This window comes from Cnephaeus nilssonii, assembly GCF_951640355.1.
Source record: "Cnephaeus nilssonii genome assembly, chromosome: 4".
Lineage (NCBI taxonomy): Eukaryota > Metazoa > Chordata > Mammalia > Chiroptera > Vespertilionidae > Cnephaeus > Cnephaeus nilssonii.
The window spans coordinates 74,875,149-74,893,357 of NC_137075.1; the positions used below are offsets into that span (position 1 = coordinate 74,875,149).

At 43.3% G+C, this 18,209-nt stretch overlaps 1 protein-coding gene across 2 annotated transcripts in view; it reads right to left on the reverse strand.

Annotated features, from left to right (window-relative positions):
• ARMH4 (armadillo like helical domain containing 4) overlaps nucleotides 1-17,727 on the reverse strand; it is a 102,311-nt gene extending 84,584 nt beyond the window's left edge. For both annotated transcript variants that reach the window (XM_079767637.1, XM_079767636.1), the window contains exons 1-2: nucleotides 17,607-17,727; nucleotides 5,550-6,981 (exon numbers count right to left, since the gene is read on the reverse strand). In XM_079767637.1, coding sequence (XP_079623763.1) covers nucleotides 5,550-6,924 — 1,375 coding nt within the window. In that variant the 5' untranslated portion in view covers nucleotides 6,925-6,981; nucleotides 17,607-17,727. The remainder of the gene's footprint in view (nucleotides 1-5,549; nucleotides 6,982-17,606) is intronic.
• Between the last annotated feature and the right edge of the window lie 482 nt (nucleotides 17,728-18,209).

Consider the following 18,209-nt stretch of genomic DNA (forward strand, 5'->3'; position numbering starts at 1 on the left):
TGTTATTTTATCTTCCCACATGTAATAAGGGGAGGTAAGTAGTAATATCATTCCATGGAAGCCATCTATCATAGTGGTCAAGAATGCAGGTTCAAGAGTCAATTTGCCTGGGTCTGAATTCTGACTCAGCCACCTACCAGCTGTGTGACCTAGAACAAATTACTTAACATTTCTGGGACTTGAGTTTCCTTAGCTAGAAAATGGAAAGAATAGTATCTATCTCACAGAATTGTTACAAAGATTAATTACGTGACACATGTAAAACCTTTGGAACATGCCCAGTACTTGATAAGTATTTAATAAATATCAGCTATTATTACTTGTTTTATAAACAACTTAGGTTTAAAGAAGCTAAGGAACTTGCCTAAGATTACATAGGCAGTGCTCTTAACCACTGTGCTAACTATGCCTGTCAATGGATGAATGAATAAAGAAGTTGTAGTACATACACTGAGTGCCAGATTATTATGATCTCTGAACGCATAATAATCTGGCCATTCAGAGTGAGTGTGTGTGTGTGTGTGTGTGTGTGTGTGTGTGTGTGTGTATTAGAGGCCCGGTGCATGAATTCATGCATGGGTGGGGTCTGGCCAGCCTGGCCAGGGGGAGGGGACATGGGCGGTTGGCCGGCCTGCCTGCTGGTCGAACTCCTGGTCGAGGGGACAATTTGCATATTAGCCTTTTATTATAGAGGATATACACTGAGTGGCCAGATTATTATGCGTTCAGAGATCATAATAACCTGGCCACTCAGTGTATATACACAATGGGACATTCTTCAGCCATGGGCATGGACATCCTGCCGCAGTCCGAGGAACAATCTGTAGGTCTGCGTTTGCTTTTAGATCATAAAAGAGAATGAAACAGACCTGTGGGATATATGTATCTGTCCAAGGTCCCTTTCTTTATGTTCTAATCCCCTAAAATAAATTATTACAGATTATTTATAAGGGTCAATATTTGCCCCCTTCTTAGAGAGGAATTGTGCTGCAAATTTCAAATACTGAGCCACTATTAAGATTTAATTTCTAGAAGACCCTATTATCTCTCTTTTTTAAATACTAATTCTAGATTCATAGCTTATTAGCAAGTCCAGTAAGTGATAAATTAAAAAATATATAGCATTCTAGGGATAGCTGAAAAGGTTTCCTCTAATATTTATTAATGACATCATGGTACTTCCTATTACTTAAAATACTTTTCTTTGGAAACAATTTATGTGTTTTAAAATAGGGTTTGTAGGTTTTTCAATACAAACAGTTCTTTTTCCTGGTCCCCATCCAGTTTAGACTATTTTTTCCTTTGAAGTGAAGAGATGTTTATATTTGATGTACTGACATACCTGTTAAAGGGCAATGTGAGTTACAGTAAGGTTCTTACACAGACTTCATATTTGCACTTGGTACCATTGTTTAAGTTTTGCTTCCTTCTTCCTTTCTCCAATGAGACTGTAAATCTCTTGAGAGCCAGGATTCATTGCCCTTTTTGTACCTCTAGCACCTAAGACAATGCTCCACCATAAAAGGATAATAATGTATAGTTTTATCATTTTAAGCAGTAAGCATTCTTTATGTTGCCCTCATTTTTGAAAGCATAATGAACACTTTTGAGAACAAATATGTAAAAATAAATTTACAGTCTATTGTCATAGTTTCATGAAATAGCAAGAAATCAAAATGACATAGTACTTTGGAATAAGTGACTACTGTTAGAGAAAAGAGAGTAAGAACTATAAATAGTAATGAGAATTTAAAAAATAACATCCAGCCAGGCTGACGTGGCTCAGTGGTTGCGCATCGACCTGTGAACCAAGAGATCACGGTTCGATTCCCAGTCAGGGCACATACCCCAGTTACAGGTTCGATCCCCAGTGGGGGGCTTGCAGGAGGCAGCCCATCAATGATTCTCTTTCATCATTGATTTTTTTATCTCTCTTTCCCTCTCCCTTCCTCTCTGAAATCAATAAAAATAGAAATATATTTTTTAAAATTAAATTAAATTTTAAAATAACATCCAAAATTTTTCTACCAAGCAAAATAGAGACAAACTCATAGATAGAGAGCAGGCTGACAGCTGGAAGGGGGGAGGGGCTAGGTAGAGGGGGAGGGATTGAGCAAAAAAATTAAAAAAGAAAAAAAAGGCATGGACATGGACAACATTGTGGGGATGTGGGAGGGGGAGAGGTGGAGGTGGAAGAGAGTATAGGGGGGATAAATGGTGATGAAAAAATATAAAATTTTCTAAATGAAAATTGGGGAAAAATTCTCCACATTTCTCATTCTACTTCCTGTAGAAATAAAATACACTAATTATCATAATTACTTTTAAAACCTGATCTTCAACTGAACCAGCTGAAGAACAGGCTGAATCCGAAGACTGATAATCTCAGGGTACTCATCCGTTCATAACGCCCCAAACACCAAGAAATCATTGCATATCCTGAAAAAGATAATGTCCTAAGGAGTCCCGAGAACTAAAATGATTGGCATTTGAATTACTTAATTTTGAAAAATACTTATAATCACCAGAAAATGGGTAGAAAGTTTTTTGGCTATTCCTCAACTACTGTCGCCAACAATCTCAATTTTTCACACATTCTTTTTAACTCTATGGTACAAAAAAAAAATTAAGCTAAAGGAATTATTTGATTGCTTCTCTATGAAGAACATTTAGAAGCTGTTTGATTAATTTGGACAATGCAGACAAATTGGATAATTTCAGTCTGAAAAGTTCTCATTCCTCATTTACTCATTCACTGACCCAGTATTTATTGAGCACCTACTAGGCACCAGACATTGTGCTTGTTTTAGAAATAAAAAGAAGTTGACCATTAAAAGTGAGGCAGTCACAACTAAGTAAGGACTACACTCAATACTCAAAATAATAATCAGACAATTACCAAACTCATTTTACTTTTTAGGCTGCATTAATAGAAGCTAATGCAAGTCTAATACATAAGAATCATGGATTAAATTGTGCAATGAATAATCTGGAACTATATGATTTAATGCTCCAGGAATACCTTAAAGTGTTACAGAGAATTTAAGTAAACTTCTTGTTCTGTCATATCTAATTATCTTCCTGGTCATGTGAACTCAACTCTCTTCATGAACTTAAAAACCAACTTACAAAACATTTTCTGGAAGCTTCTATGAAAACTTACATTATAGTGGGTCTTTCAGTTTTTTATATACTTTATTTTTTTAATATGTTTTTATTGATTTCAGAGAGGAAGGGAGAGGGAGAGAGAAATAGAAACATCCATGATAATAGAGTATCATTGATCGGTTGCCTCCTGCACACCCCCTACTGGGGATTGAGCCTGCAACCTGAGCATGTGCCTTTGGCCGGACTCAAACCTGGGACCTTCCAGTCGCAGTCCAACGCTCTATCCACTGAGCCAAACTGGCTAGGGCGGTTTTTCAGTCTTTTAAAAAAATGAATTTGACATGTAAAATTCAATCTTTTATCATTTTAATTCAATCCCAATAACATTTTATAAAACATATTACTAATTTGATAGTTTCCATTAATTAGTCTACTTAGCAGAAGTAACAAGCTGTACATATTCCAAAACAAATCGGAATGAGCATATGCAAGTTACACTGTCTTTCCTTGTCCATGCTGTTATCTAACCAACCACACATAATGAAAGAAAAATATTATCCATCAGCAACAAATGTAAGGCTTGTCAGTTGGTAGCACTCACGCATGTAAAGGCCAAGAGCCATACGCAGTGCAGAACCGAGGCAGCGGAGAAGACTTATCTGTATTGGTTTTTTCTCCCCCTTATTTCTAGATGAACTTCTTTTGGGGAAAACAAAGTCAAAAAAGCCTATATAGTTAATACTATGAGATAAATATTTACCTAAAGCTTTTTGGCAAAAAAAAAATACCAAGGATAGGAGTATTTTTACATCCATCTGTAAATTAGTATCCTACATTGTTTATTATACCACTTAAACATATACCTAATTTCTTCACATTTTCCTATATATTTATACATTTTCATAATGAAGTGTTGGAAGAATATTAAGTCTATATCAGGGCTTCCCAGCACTGTTGACATTTTGGCTCAGTTAAATCTTTGTTGTTGGGGAGCTGTCCTGTGCTCTGTAGGGTATGTAGCAACATCCGTGGCCTCTACCCACTAGTGCCAGTAGTCAGCAGCACCGCTCTGCTGGGACAACCAAAAATGGCTCCAAACATTGCCAAATTATGGGGTGGGGAGAGACAAACTGTCCCCATTTAAATACCACTGGTCTATATATACCTATTTGGGTATAATTTTTATGTATTTTTATTTGTGTACTTTTGCTTTTCATTAAAACTTAGATAACTTCTTTTTTTAATGAATATTTTATTGATTTTTTACAGAGAGGAAGAGAGAGGGATAGAGAGTTAGAAACATCGATCAGCTGCCTCCTGTACACCCTCTACTGGGGATGTGCCCACAACCAAGGTACATGCCCTTTTTTTTTTTCTTGTTTTGGTTTTTTATTAATATATATCTAGGGTGTCAGAGTGCGGCCCATAGTGGACACTCAATAAATATTTGTTAAACCAATATTGAACAAATGAAGGGTACATGCCCTTGACTGGAATCGAACCTGGGACCCTTCAGTCCGCAGGCCAACGCTCTATCCACTGAGCCAAACCGATTAGGGCAACAACTTATTTTTTTTAACAGAGACCCGAAGTCATTTTAAGGCAAATAACAAAATGAGTTCGTCTATCTCCATCTATAACCCCTCAGTGAAAGAATTACAGTACTTAAATATCCTAAAATGCACAAAATACAGTTCCTTTAAATTCAGTTGCTACCAGTAATATATTTGGTTCTAATATTTGCTTCATGGATGTCTCTGCTAATTTTCTTTGTTGTTTCTGTCCTTGGATAACTGATAATAAGCACCAAGTGAGGGCTGATTCTGCCTACAGGTAAAAAGATTAGATATTTTATCTCTCACGCCATCACCTCTTCCTCACTTCCCCAGTGAATGTTACACCTCGGGGAGGTTGGGGGAAGGCAGGAGGCGGGGACTGCTCTCATGTTGCACAAAACCTTGGCATCACAGATGGATGTGGGCACTGAATGCTACACAGCTGTAGCAGCCAGCCAGGAAAATCCATGGGGTCATTTCAGATTCTCACGAATCCCTGAAGTTTTAGGAAAGAAAATTCACGCACTGCTTGGGAATTAGGCTTCCCAGATTTCTGGTTCTGAGGGTGGTTTGTTTGCACTGTGGCCACCAGGAAGCTATAGGCAATCCACCCGGGTAGAAAGCTCGGGGCACTCCAGAGGCTCATAGGGCATCCTGCACACCTAGGGTGTGACCCTCACTCCCGCCCACCACATGCCTGATGACAGTTTCCCATGGAGGCAGGAGGTGGCATAGAGAAGTTATTTTTAAATCGTCACTTTTAAAAAATAAAACACCTAAAACTCGTACAATGTTAAATGACAATTATATTTCCATTTTAAAAAAATAAGGAAACCAAATTGAAGCACGCCAAATTAAACAAAGCTTGTTTTTTGTTTCTTTTACCTTCAAATGCATTTCTCAGTGGTTGATAAGCCTCAGACTCATAGTCTGAGATGGGAACAGTGGTCTCTGAGAAAAACATGGCATCGTCTTCCGTGGTGGGTTCCAGGGAGTCGGCAGTGTTTTGAAACGGGTTCGCAACAGAGACTTTTGTGTCTTCCATCGGACTGGTGGGAGTCAAGGCAATCTGATCCGGGAGGGCAGATGATCTCCCCTCCCCATGTGCTATTAGCAGGGCCGTCTCCGAGTGGGTCTCCCCTTCAGGCAGCCCCAGACCCATCTGTGCAGCCTCTGTCAAAGCTTCGTCCCCTTCCACGCCTTCCACACCATGAGGGCTTACTTGGGCTGTCGGAGACGGTTCCATTCTCATCGGAATCTCTGTATTGTCTCCAAGCCTTGGGGTCTTTATCTGGCTTACGCTCTCTAATTTGGTGTCATCCCACTCATCGCCTGCGACAGAGGTCGCTGGAACAGCTGTGCTGACACTCACTGTGACTTCTGGGGCTCCCAGCAGGCTGTCAGTTTCTGCCTCAACACTCAGGCTGTCCTCGGAGGTTGCAAGCCAGTGCGTGGTGGCAGTAGCCTGGGTATTACCAGCTGTCATCTGTGAAGGCTTCTCCCTATCAGACTTGAGGCTTCCGGGCTCAGTGCCCGCTATGGGCTCTGCACCAGGAAAAGGAGTTACCCTCTGATCTGTGTCTGCTTCAAATTTCTCAGTCCTTGGATCGGTGGTTGGTATTTTGCTCGCGTTCACATAGGATGAAGGTGGATGCCCCAGACTAACGCCTCCCTGACTTTCAGCTGTAAACGATTGATTGTCCACAGACTTCAGAAAACCTTGTGTTGCTTCGGCAGTCCCTTCTCCAGTGGGCTCAGTGTTGGTACTGCTAAACAGCTCCTCCTTCTCGTCCACATTCCAAGAACCAGTTGCCATGACAGGGTTGCTCACCACGGCCTTGGGAAGCAGGCTTTCGGGAGACGTTCTCTCTGGCTGGCTGGAACCAACCACTTCTTCCCGCGCTGGGACCACTGGCTCAGTAGCAGTGTCGACACCAGGGCTATTGGGCTGCATGAGCCCAGCTCCTGTAGAATGGGCTTCTTTGTTAAGAGGGGACACTTTATTTAACGGCATTGCTGATGGTCCCGCCAACACTATCATTGGATCTTCAGAGACCACGGGTTGGGGAGTGCCCTTTGAAGCAAGGGAGCTATTTTCTAGGTCATCCGTGTTTATCCTCTCAGGCTGCCCTCTTCTTTCATGAGCATGTGCTATCTCCCGTCTTTCCACTTTGGGGAAGGCCAAACATTGTGTGGCACCGTTGAGAAGCAGATGGCTACAGAAAGCCAGGCAGATGTACAATACTATTGGACTTCTCATAGTGGAAGAGAAATGTGCACATAAAATGGCAGAGTTGACAACTGCAGTGATTGAGTCCTGCAGAAAAACAAAGCGCATCAAACTGTCATATAAATATATTTTGTAAATAAGCCCCTTTGAAACCATGAGTTAAATCATCTCCTTGACTTTATGCTCAGAGATGGCGTGTAAGAGAGGACTGTTCTATTTCTTTGTACCTTTGAGACATGGATAACCCAGTTCATTTTTCCCTTCTGAATTCTGCAGCTGATTTAATGTGATGCTCTCTGGAAAAAGGTACACATAGTTCAAGTACTCAGTTCATTGTTTCCTAAATACCTACTTGAAATAAACTACCTTTGGAGTCGCATTATTCTCCCCAAATTCCTCTATTCATCATGTAGTCAAGTGACTGCAGAAATGTCCAGGATATAAAAAGTAAATCTTACATTTACTTACATTACATTCAAAGAACGTTTTAAGTATATTTTAAAACTAGAGGCCTGGTGCACGAATTAGCACACAGGTGGGGGTCACTAGGCCTGGCTGGTGATCAGGGCCGATTGGGGCCAGAGGGACTGTGGGAGGTTGGCCAGCTGGCCTAGGGGAGGGACAGCCGGAGGTTGGCTGGCTGCGGGAGGTTGGCTGTGGGAGCGCACTGACCACCAGGGAGCAGCTCCTGCATTGAGTGTCTGCCCCCTGGTGGTCAGTGCGCATCATACTGACCGGTTGACCAAACAACCAGTCGCTTAGGCTGTTATATATACTAGAGACCCAATGCACGAAGATTCGTGCAAGAATGGGCCTTCCTTGCCCTGGCTGCCGGCACCACCTTTGCTCTGGCCCGGAACCGCCTTTCTGCCTTCACTCCGCCCGGAGCCACCTTTCTGCCTTCCCACGCTGCCCAGAGGCTCGGAGTGGCTGGGACGGTGCAGAACACCTGCGTCATCGCCATGGCGATGACGCAAGCATCCTGCCTCCGGCTGCTCCACACCTGTGTATGCAAATTAACCTGCCATCTTTGTTGGGTTAATTTGCATACTCACTCCTGATTGTCTGGTGGGCGTCACGAAGGTATGGTCAATTTGCATCTTTCTCTTTTATTAGTGTAGATGTCATCACAAAATGCTGAATACCAGTTACATTCATGAGTTTTTAAAAAAATACAAACGAGTGCTCGCTTTGGCAGCACATATACTAAAATTGGAATGATACAAAGATTAGCATGGCCCCTGCGCAAGAATGACACACAAATTCATGAAGCGTTCCATGTTTTTAAAAATAATAATAATAAAATAAAAATATGTAAATGTTTTCAAGTAAATTGTCTTTAAATTTAAAAAATTATTTCTTTTCTCTACAACAACTATAAAAATTATAAGCAAAACCTTCATGTTTAAAATGTAGGGAGAAAAGGTCAGCATTAATGTAAGTGTATTTATTAAAAGAAATAAATATTTTAAGAGAACCAATACACATATTTAATTAACAATCTTTACTGAAAACACATTCTTGTAATATTAAGATTCACTGTATTAAAAAAAAAAAAACACTACTCACTCTCATCACAACTAAAACTATATCAAAACTGATCATTTTCCCAAAAACTTAAAGGTTTTAGTTCTTTTTCATCTATTTGGCTGAGTAGAGCCCTTTCTTTTCCCATCATCAGAAATTTCTCAGATGCTGCAGGTATGCTAGAAAATTAAACCTACGAATGAAAATTCTAAAATAAGAAACTTTATAAAAGTTAAACCTTTTCTTTCTTTCATGGCTAATCATTAAACTATCTGGTTTAAGCATGTGGTGTGCACACATAAAATATAAAATTTCACATTTTCATAAGGCCCTTTCCCCTGAAGGCGTTCAAAGCTTTCACAGTGTTATCCCATCTAGTCTTATAGATCCTTCTGAAGCAGAGAAAAGGTCAAGTCCCTAGTCCTCGATGGCTGCTGAAAAAAAGAAGGCTGAACTTTTCTAGATGAGGAAAGAGGAACCCCTGGATGCAGAGCTGAGGCATCTTGCCGAACTCCCAGCACCACATCAATGAGTCATCTTGGAAGCGGATCCTCTGGCCCCAGTCAAGCCTTCAGATGACTACAGCCCCAGCTGACATCTCAACTACAACCTCTTAAGAGACCTTGAGCCAGACCACTCAGTTAAGCTATTCCCAAATTCCTACTGCACAGAAATGGGATGAGATAATAAACATTTATCGCCATCAAGTTTGGAGGTAATCTGTTACACAAAAAGCTTGAATCCACAGTACTTTGGGAGAATATAGGAATGGGCTGATGTCATGAGGCGCCCTAGTGCCAAGTAAAGAAAAGCAACAGCATGTCAGGGAACATAAATTTAGCAGCAGAAGAACATCAAAGCCAGAGGTGACTAGGAGAAATATAAGCCACTGCCCAGCCCCTGCCAAGAATCCTCAGAGATAGTGAGATGTTAAATTTCCCCATAGGTAGGATGAAGGTTTGAACCAATTTTATTTAAATATTAAATTACATACAGTCGTGTAGCTAGCATTGTTTTAAAAGGAGAGAATATGGAAAAGATATTTGACAAAGAGGGAATGGCATGGGCTATTAGTTATCACTTTAGATGAGCCACAAAGCATCCCGGTTCGTACCCAGGTAACAGATTTGGTAACAGTAGTTGGCCTGCCGCCTCTATTTTCCTTCCTTAAAACAAAAATACATGAGAGCTGTAAAGCATGAGTGCTCATAGTTGATGACATTCCACCTTCATATTTCTGTGCAGACAAGTTGAACTATGAAACCCTATATAGTGGAAGATATGAAAAAACTGCAGGACTCTGGTTCATTTCTGATCTGTTCAGAGAGCTGCCCTTTCCTAAACAAATATTTTTCCCATTCCATGAAATCTTACTAAACATCCCAGAAAAAGGAGGGTGTGGCCTAAAAGCTTAGCCTACAAGCTCCCATGCTTGTGGATAAAAACCTGGGAGTGGGGGTGGGGGAGGAGCCCTGGTCCGTTTGGCTCAGTGGATAGAGCGTGGGACTGTGGACCAAAGGGCCCGGGTTGGATTCTGATCCAGGGCGTATACCTTGGTTGCAGACTCCTCCCCAGGCCAGGCCCTGCTCTGGGCACAGTCAATCTATGTGTTTCTCTCACATCGATATTTCTCTCTGTCTTTCCCTCACTCTAAAAACAAATGGGAAAATATCCTCTGGTGAGGATTTAAAAAACAATAAACAAATAAATAAATCGGAAATTTAAAAAAAACACCTGGGGGGGCGGGGGGAGGCCCATAATGGTGGCAGTAAAGTTTAGAGGGTCGTGGACTAGCATCAGAAAAATGATTCCTGACTCCTAGCTTCACTGTTGTTAAAACTTGCTATGTGAGCCCTTGCTGGTTTGGCTCAGTGGATAGAGTGTTGGCCTGCGGACTGAAAGGTCCTGGGTTTGATTCCAGTCAAGGGCACATTCTTGGGTTTCGGACTCAATCCCCAGAAGGGGGCTTGCAGGAGGCAGTGGATCAATTATTCTCTCTCATCATTGATGTTTATCTCTCTCTCTCTCTCTCTCTCTCTCTCTCTCTCCCCCTCTCCTTCTCCCTCTCTCCCTTCCTCTCTGAAATCAATAAAAATAAATTTTAAAAAACTTGCTATGTGATATTGGCCAAATGGCTTCAGTTTCTCCTTTGACGAAATGAGGAGTTAAAATAATCTTTGAAATTCCTTCTACCTCCATGATTCCATTTTCACATTTTATCTATATGACATAAAATAAAAACACAGTATCTTTATATTCCCACAATTTTGCCATTGAGTAGGCAAGGCACCCAAATGATTGAACGAATGCTTTGCATTTTATTTAATATGTTCTAGAGTTATGTGGACCCAGAGGAGAATTTTGTGATCAAATCAGACTGGGCAGGGGAGAGGCAAAGAATTAAGATTTAGTATAATCTCAACTGCCTTCCCAAAACCAAGTTTTCCTTCAAGGTTTTATGTTCACCTAGCTCTTGAGCTTTAGAGTATTTGTGTGGAAGGAATTCTGCCATTGCTCTAAAAGACTTTCCTTCTGTAATTAAGTGTTGGCCACCTGCTTTCTAAATCCAATTACAGCAGGAAAGTGGGGTGAACTGATAGTCTATTCTATGTCTGTGTATTGTGGCCATATGCTCCTTCTCTCCACTATTCAAAAGGACGCCTGAACTCTAAAAGAAGCAGGAAAGACAGCCTGTAGAAATGGCAGCAGGGGACATGCTGCAACTCAGATAAATTGGTAGATGACCTTCAAGTTCCAGGTCTTCCTCCATCTTTCAAAGCACAGAACAGCTTCACGTAGTCACTCCCATGAGCTTGGTGTCCCCCACTGGGAGTTGCAGGACATTACAGAATAAATAAAAAAAGACTGACCATTGTCAATTCAATGACAGTATTTCTAAACCTATATAACCACCTGCAACCATATTTTGAAGGCCTTTTCTTTTGTCCTCGGCATGGTATCCTCTCCCTGGCACAGAGGAAATGCTCAGTAAATATTGGCTGAACAAACAGATGAATGTCTATGGCTCGCTGTGCTGGGGGAGAGAGGTGGGACTTCATTGCCTATTAAAATCATTTGTCTCAATGATACGAATATTTAGTAAACAAACAAAAGAAGATTTCTCTAACGTTTCCTTCACACTGTAACTTTGGATGCTGCTTTCCCTTTATTATATCCATCAGGGCAAATTAATTCAGATAAAGAAACTCTAACCCAACTGCTAACTGATCGTGGATATTAGCTTCTAACAGCTTAAAAAGCATGCCTGCCAGAGCAAGTCAGGAGCACCTTGTCCATCACTCGCTATCAAGGTATGCTAATGGCTCAGCAGTCCTGACTGCATTTCTGCCACCAGTGGGCAGATAAGCTGTCCTGTCAAGCGTTATCTCTGACGATCTTAAATAGATACAGTCCAGACTCTGGTTCTGTGTCAAGTCTAGGCATACTCGAGTTTCAAAGACACATGAAAGACAACATAAAAATAAATAAAGCCTTAGCCATCTTGTTAGACTTAATCACCAGTTTTTTAAAACACTCCGTCACTATTTTTCCAATTAGAATTTATACTTGCGTTGTTCGGTGTATTACCCAAACACACACAAAAGGGGACCAGCATGAAAAACATCCACAGCAGTGACAATGCTACTTTTTTCAAAGTAAAGTGGATTGCAGGTGTAATTCATAAGGAACATGAGTGTTACCCTAAGAGTACTCAAGACATAGGAGGGCTGCGGAGTTTGCCAAAAAAAAAAAAACTGGTGACAATTTGCTTGATATTTTTATTTTCTTGGGATAAACACAAATACCATAAATAGCTGGTTGGGGTTTCAGGAAGAAAGCTGCCTAACCTCAGATTCTCCTCGTCTACTGGAAGTTACTTGGATGCCACCTAAAACATGCCATCTTCTTCATCTACACTTCACCTACACTATGCTTTGCTGGGGGAGAAGAGGGGGAGAGATTTCATTGCTTATTAGAATTGTGTGTCTCAATTATCTTAAAATAAACTCAATCAAAAATCTTCGGTGTCATCTTGAACTCTTCTCTCCTTTATATTTTAGATTCACAACTCCTGTGGATCCTTCCTCACAATATATCTTGGAATTGTCCCTTCTGACACATCACTGAAGTGTTATTATTTTAATTGCCTCTTAATTATCGTTTTCAGACTCTCTCCTCTCCAATCCATTTCATACAATCCAGTGGTTTATTCTTAAGAATAAAAATGACAATAATGAATTAAAAATGACTACCATTTGGCGATGCTATAAGTCAAGTGTTGTAAGTGCCTTGTATAAATTATCTTATTTAATCCTAACAATAACCTAATGAGATAGGTACTACCATCATCCCATTCTTTGTTAGATGAGAAAACTGCAGGCTGGTCGAGGAGAATTAACTTGCCTATGTGATCATGTCTGTTTCTAAACTTGTGAATTCTATCAGACTTCCAGTTCCCTGCCTTTGCCACTACAACTCTCTGCCTTCCGAAAATACATACGGTCCCCAAACATACAACTGCCAAGCTCCATATCTGTAATGCAACCCCACAGCACTAGTGCCCAGTACAGACACCATCGCCAAGTGGGTATATTGCCCTCTTCTGTGCCATACTCATTTCAGAAGTTTTTTTTTTTAATATATTTTATTGATTTTTTACAGAGAGGAAGAGGGATAGAGAGTTAGAAACATCGATGAGAGAGAAACATCGATCAGCTGCCTCTTGCACACCCCCTACTGGGGATGTGCCCGCAACCAAGGTACATGCCCCTGACCGGAATCGAACCTGGGACCCTTGAGTCCACAGGCCGACGCTCTATCCACTGAGCCAAACCGGTTTCGGCTCATTTCAGAAGTTTTGTTAATGGCACCACACTAGTCAGAGTTCCTTCCTTCTCCCCTACCCTAGGTAACCACACCCTGGCCTCCCCCAGGTCACATCCTATGTACTAACTCTTGTCACAAAATTGCCTCACCCATTCTCTTCCCACCCTTCTCCCACGTTCTCTAGCACAAATAATTATGTCTGTAAATCTGGTCGCCTTAAATAAGGTTATGTTCCTTCCATACAAACACTGATCTTTTAGCTTCCTCTGCTTGCCATATAATTGCTAGGCACATAGAGGAGGTGTTCAATAAATATTTGCTGGCGTGAAGTGAATATAAATAACCACTTAAGAATGTGAAAAAGAATGTGAGCAGAGTCTCCATGTTATATTGTAAGATTTTCAATGACATTTCATGGTCTATCCTATGTAATAAAAGCCTAATATGTTATGTGTCCAGTAGTACAGCCGTTCAACCAATCAAAGCATAATATGCTAATGATATGCTAAGGCTACTCAACCACTCGCTATGACATGTACTGAACACCAGGGGGCATACAGTTGACTGGTCAACCAGTTGCTATGATGTGCACTGACCACCAGGGGGCAGACAGTTGACCAATCAACCAGTCGCTATGATGTGCACTGACCACCAGGGGGCAGACACTCCAACCGGTAGGTTAGCTTGCTGCTGGGTTCCGGCTGATCAGGACTGAGCGAGACAGGCCGAACACGCCCTGGAGCCCTCCCTCGGTCTCTCTCCGGCTGGCCAACCTTCCGGGTCCCTTCCTGCCCCGATCATGCACTGGTGGGGTCCCTCAGCCTGGCCTGCGCCCTCTTGCAATCCAGGCTGAGGAACCCCAACCCCTGAGTGCACAAATTTTGTGCACCGGGCCTCTAGTCCATATATAATTGTATGTCATGTTCTTCATGTAGTCCATTTTGGCTACGTTGTCAATGTGTTATTTTAATAATAGTAATAATTTCAGTGTTCTTATCTCTGCTATATTTTAGGTTTTCAGTGTTTATTTCATTTTAAAAACTAGATCAACAGTAACAAGTGACAAGTTTCAGAGCTTCGGGTCGACTTGCTTCCCAGTGACTATCTCACCTTTAAAAACCCAATCAGTGATTCTATGACTAATGAGGGAACAGGAAACTCTTTCCCTTCCTTGTCTGTGTCTTGATCATCTTTCCTTTTTGTGTTTTTCCTGACCCTCAAAGATGAATTTGTCATTGCCTTACCTTTTCTTGTAATCCTGAAGGCCCTCACTGCCAAAGCTTTTTCATTTGTCTAGTCCAGTGGCCGGCAAACTCATTAGTCAACAAGAGCCAAATATCAACAGTGCAACGATTGAAATTTCTTTTGAGAGCCAAATTTTTTAAACTTAAACTTCTTCTAACGCCACTTCTTCAAAATAGACTCGCCCAGGCCGTGGTATTTTGTGGAAGAGCCACACTCAAGGGGCCAAAGAGCCGCATGTGGCTCGCGAGCCGCAGTTTGCTGACCACGGGTCTAGAGCAAGGCTTATCAAGACTCTGACCCTATTAGCCCAACGGTGGCACACAGCATTAAGGTACCCTTCCGATTCACTGTGTTTTGGCCTGATACAGTGGCTTTAAGATCATCTGACCCGTCATGTTTCCCTATAAATTAAGTAGCTGGAATGACTGATGATCCTTTCAGCAGCATGTCTGACCACAGAGGAAGGAGGGAGAATAGAGTAACCACAAGGAAAAGCATGGTCCCCCAGGAAGAGGGTAAGTGGGCTGGTTCAGATGGTTACTCTGGCAACTCCCTGCGCAGGGCTTCCCGTTCCTGCAGGTCACAACTAAGTTCTACACATTGAGCCCACAGCTCCATTCTCTGCAATGTAGCACTGGAGACAAGTGAAGATGTCTGTGCTTATCACCCCGCCCACATCATCTTATTCCTAGTAAAAGAAGCAAGATTTGAAGATTTAAACACTGGCTTGAAGTGCCAGCTCTACCTTAGGCAAAACCACTGAAACGTGGTTTCCTCGTTGCAAAATGGTGACAAGAATGTTTATTCTGTTTTCTTCGAAAGGTGGAAGAAAAACCAAGCAAGTGATAATAGACATGAAAATGGTTTGAGGAATTTAAGTCATATTAGCGTGGTTCTGACATGCATTGCCCTCAAACTACAGAAATGTGAGCAATTTGAAGCATCCATAACATCCTTTTTCCTCCTAGCTATGTCCCTGAGCCTCGCCTTTCAGCTTCTCATACAGACAAAGTGGCCAGGGAATTATCTGATGTTTGCAGAATCCTGCCCTAATCAATCTTGATCAGCAAGCTCCTGTCCATCCATCATACAGTTATTTTCAATGACCCAATCTGACACTTCATTTCTGCTCTTTGTGCTTCACAAACCTCGTTTGCTATACAAGGTCTCTAAGTAGTAGCTGCATTTAAGGAGAAGGTAATCCAATCCCCAGGTAGACATGTCAAGGAATAAACATAATATGTAACATTTCAAGCAGAAATTTGATTCAGACACTCTTCTTATAATCACCAAGTAGACACAAGAGGAAAAAAAAAAAACAAAAAAACCAGGATTGACCACGCATCTTAGTAGGAAATGAGTTTCATTTTACAGAGATTAAACCCAGGTTCCCTTGGAACACCAGCTTCCCTATTGTGAGAATAAACAAAATTCAGTGAACAAAAATACAATTCCACACACAAATTTTTCAGGCAAACTGCTGAATAAACAGTGCAGTACACCTTTAGTAGAAGAGTGGAAATAGGTAAGCCCAGCTTCCTCCTATTGATGCTATCCTTATATTTAGCACCAAACCGTATCTGTAGAACCAAATTATGACCTTGAAAAATTTAGCACGAAATGCCAGAACAAAATGGTGAGAAACTTCCTATGAAAACAAAGACAAGTCCGCATCTCCCTAGTTAGCTGTTGCTGTAGCTACATTAGACTCCCTCAGCCTGGGGAGTTTTGTGAATAAACACAATCCGTATCAAGTCTGCCGCATAAGTGTTTGGCTCATTCTTAGGACAAATGTGACAACCCTGCCTTATTCATAAAAGTAAGTCTACCTTAAATCTCTACTGTGTGTAAAAAAATAAGTACCAACGTTCTGATGCTGTGGCACCTTACCCCGGTTTTGAGTTTCTTTCAATAGATGCTGGTGAGGTTTTGCGGGCGAGTGAGGAAGTCGATGTGTGACTCTGTAGGCTCTTGGCTTACATGAGACTCCTTGGAGCACAACAGCATCCCTTGTGACCAGGGAAATACACAAAAAGGAGGGGGAGGCATGCAAATTCTGGCCACACATTTTGCTCCCTATAGAAGAAATCCTTCAGGGGTCTATGGGTGGAATTGTGAACCACTCCCTCTCCCCTTTAAGTTTCAAACTAAAACTTCCAAACGATGAAGGCAGACACTTTAAAGCAGCCTCTCTCCTCTCCTCCACAGCAGCTCTGCCCTGAAATGAGGTGCCAAGATCCTGGCAGACCCTTGGGATCAGCTTGGGAAGGCAGGTTTCTCCTCTTTAAGAACTCCAACTCTTTAAAAGTCCTTGGCTGCTTCCTCACCAGCCAGGGCTCTACATGTTCAGAATCTACACAGGTCAGGTTCTGCCGGTGCCCAGGACCGTACGCGAGCCATCTGGGCACCTCCAGGCAGCACCTCCCAACAACCGTCCTGGAATCTCGGGCAGAGCCTGACCTCCGCGTCTAATCCGCAGGCCCTTTCTAAGGAGCATCCTCCTGCTGGGGGCCCGGCCAGGGTCTGAGTAAGGAGGTTCAGGGACATCTCTGCGCTAAGCACTCAACTGTTTGTTTTCTGCAAAGTAACAAACAACACATTTCGGTGGCCACCGCAGCCAGCCCTCATTGGCTCCTCAGCTGCTGGGCACTGTGTGGCAGCGGGGACACTGCGATCGATGCTTTGAAAAGAGCAAATCGCAGCCTTCGGGAACTTCTCTATCACCGCTGTGAGACTGGGAGGGGAGGAAGAGAAGAAAGAGAAGCCCACACAAAAGCAGCTAGTCCTGCAAGCTCCGCCAGCACAAAGGCCCGCTTGCCGGTGCGGAGCGGGGAGGCTGGGCTGGGCTGGGCTGGAGCGAAGAGTGCGGCGAGTGCTCCGAGGCCTGCGCCGCGCCCAGCGCTCGCGGAGCGGCCCCTGTGCACCCCGCGCCACGCACCGCGTTCCGACTGTGGGGCGCAGGGCGCACGCCTGGCGCGCCCCTGACTGCCGCGCTCCCCGGACAGCACAGCTCCCGGGCGACCCCCCGCTGCCCAGGGCTGGGGCTCCGTCTCTGCCCGGCCCTGGGTCTGCAGCCACGGCCGCCCCGGTGGCAGGAGCCGGGCCGTCCTCACCTGTGCGCCTTCAGCCGAGCAGCGCGCAGAGAGCGGCGGCGCCCGCGCTCGGCATCCCCGCGGCGGCCCCTGCAGCGGTGGCGGCCCGCTCCTCGGTCTGCGATGCCAAGGGGGAGGGCGCTTCGCTTTGTTGCTTATTCATGAGGCCGCCCTTACGGCTAGGGATTGGACGGACGCTGTGCCCGCCCCGGCTTCCCTGCCCCTGACACCCGATGCGGTCGTCCCACGCCCCTCGGAGCCCACTTACCCGCCTCTGCTGTTGCGCTGGGGACGGAGCGGCGGGGGCGAGTCCTGCTCGGGGCGGGGCGCCTGAGTCCCCCTACCCGCGACCCCCCACCGGGCAGCCCTTCTTTGAAGCCTGGGCTTCTGCGACCGCTTTCCCTCTGTGTCTACGGAGAGGAAACCAGGCTCCGTTTTCGCTCTAAGAGCTCGAATTTCTCTGGTCCTTGGTTAGGGCAAAGGGCGCGAGTAGGGGACTGTAGGGCGTTCCTTATGGAAATTGTACCGCGTAGCCGTGCCCCTAAATAGGACCCTGTAAAATAGCCCTACACAAAGTGTTCCTTTCACAATCACTCAGAGAAGTTGAAAATAAGTGCTAATAAG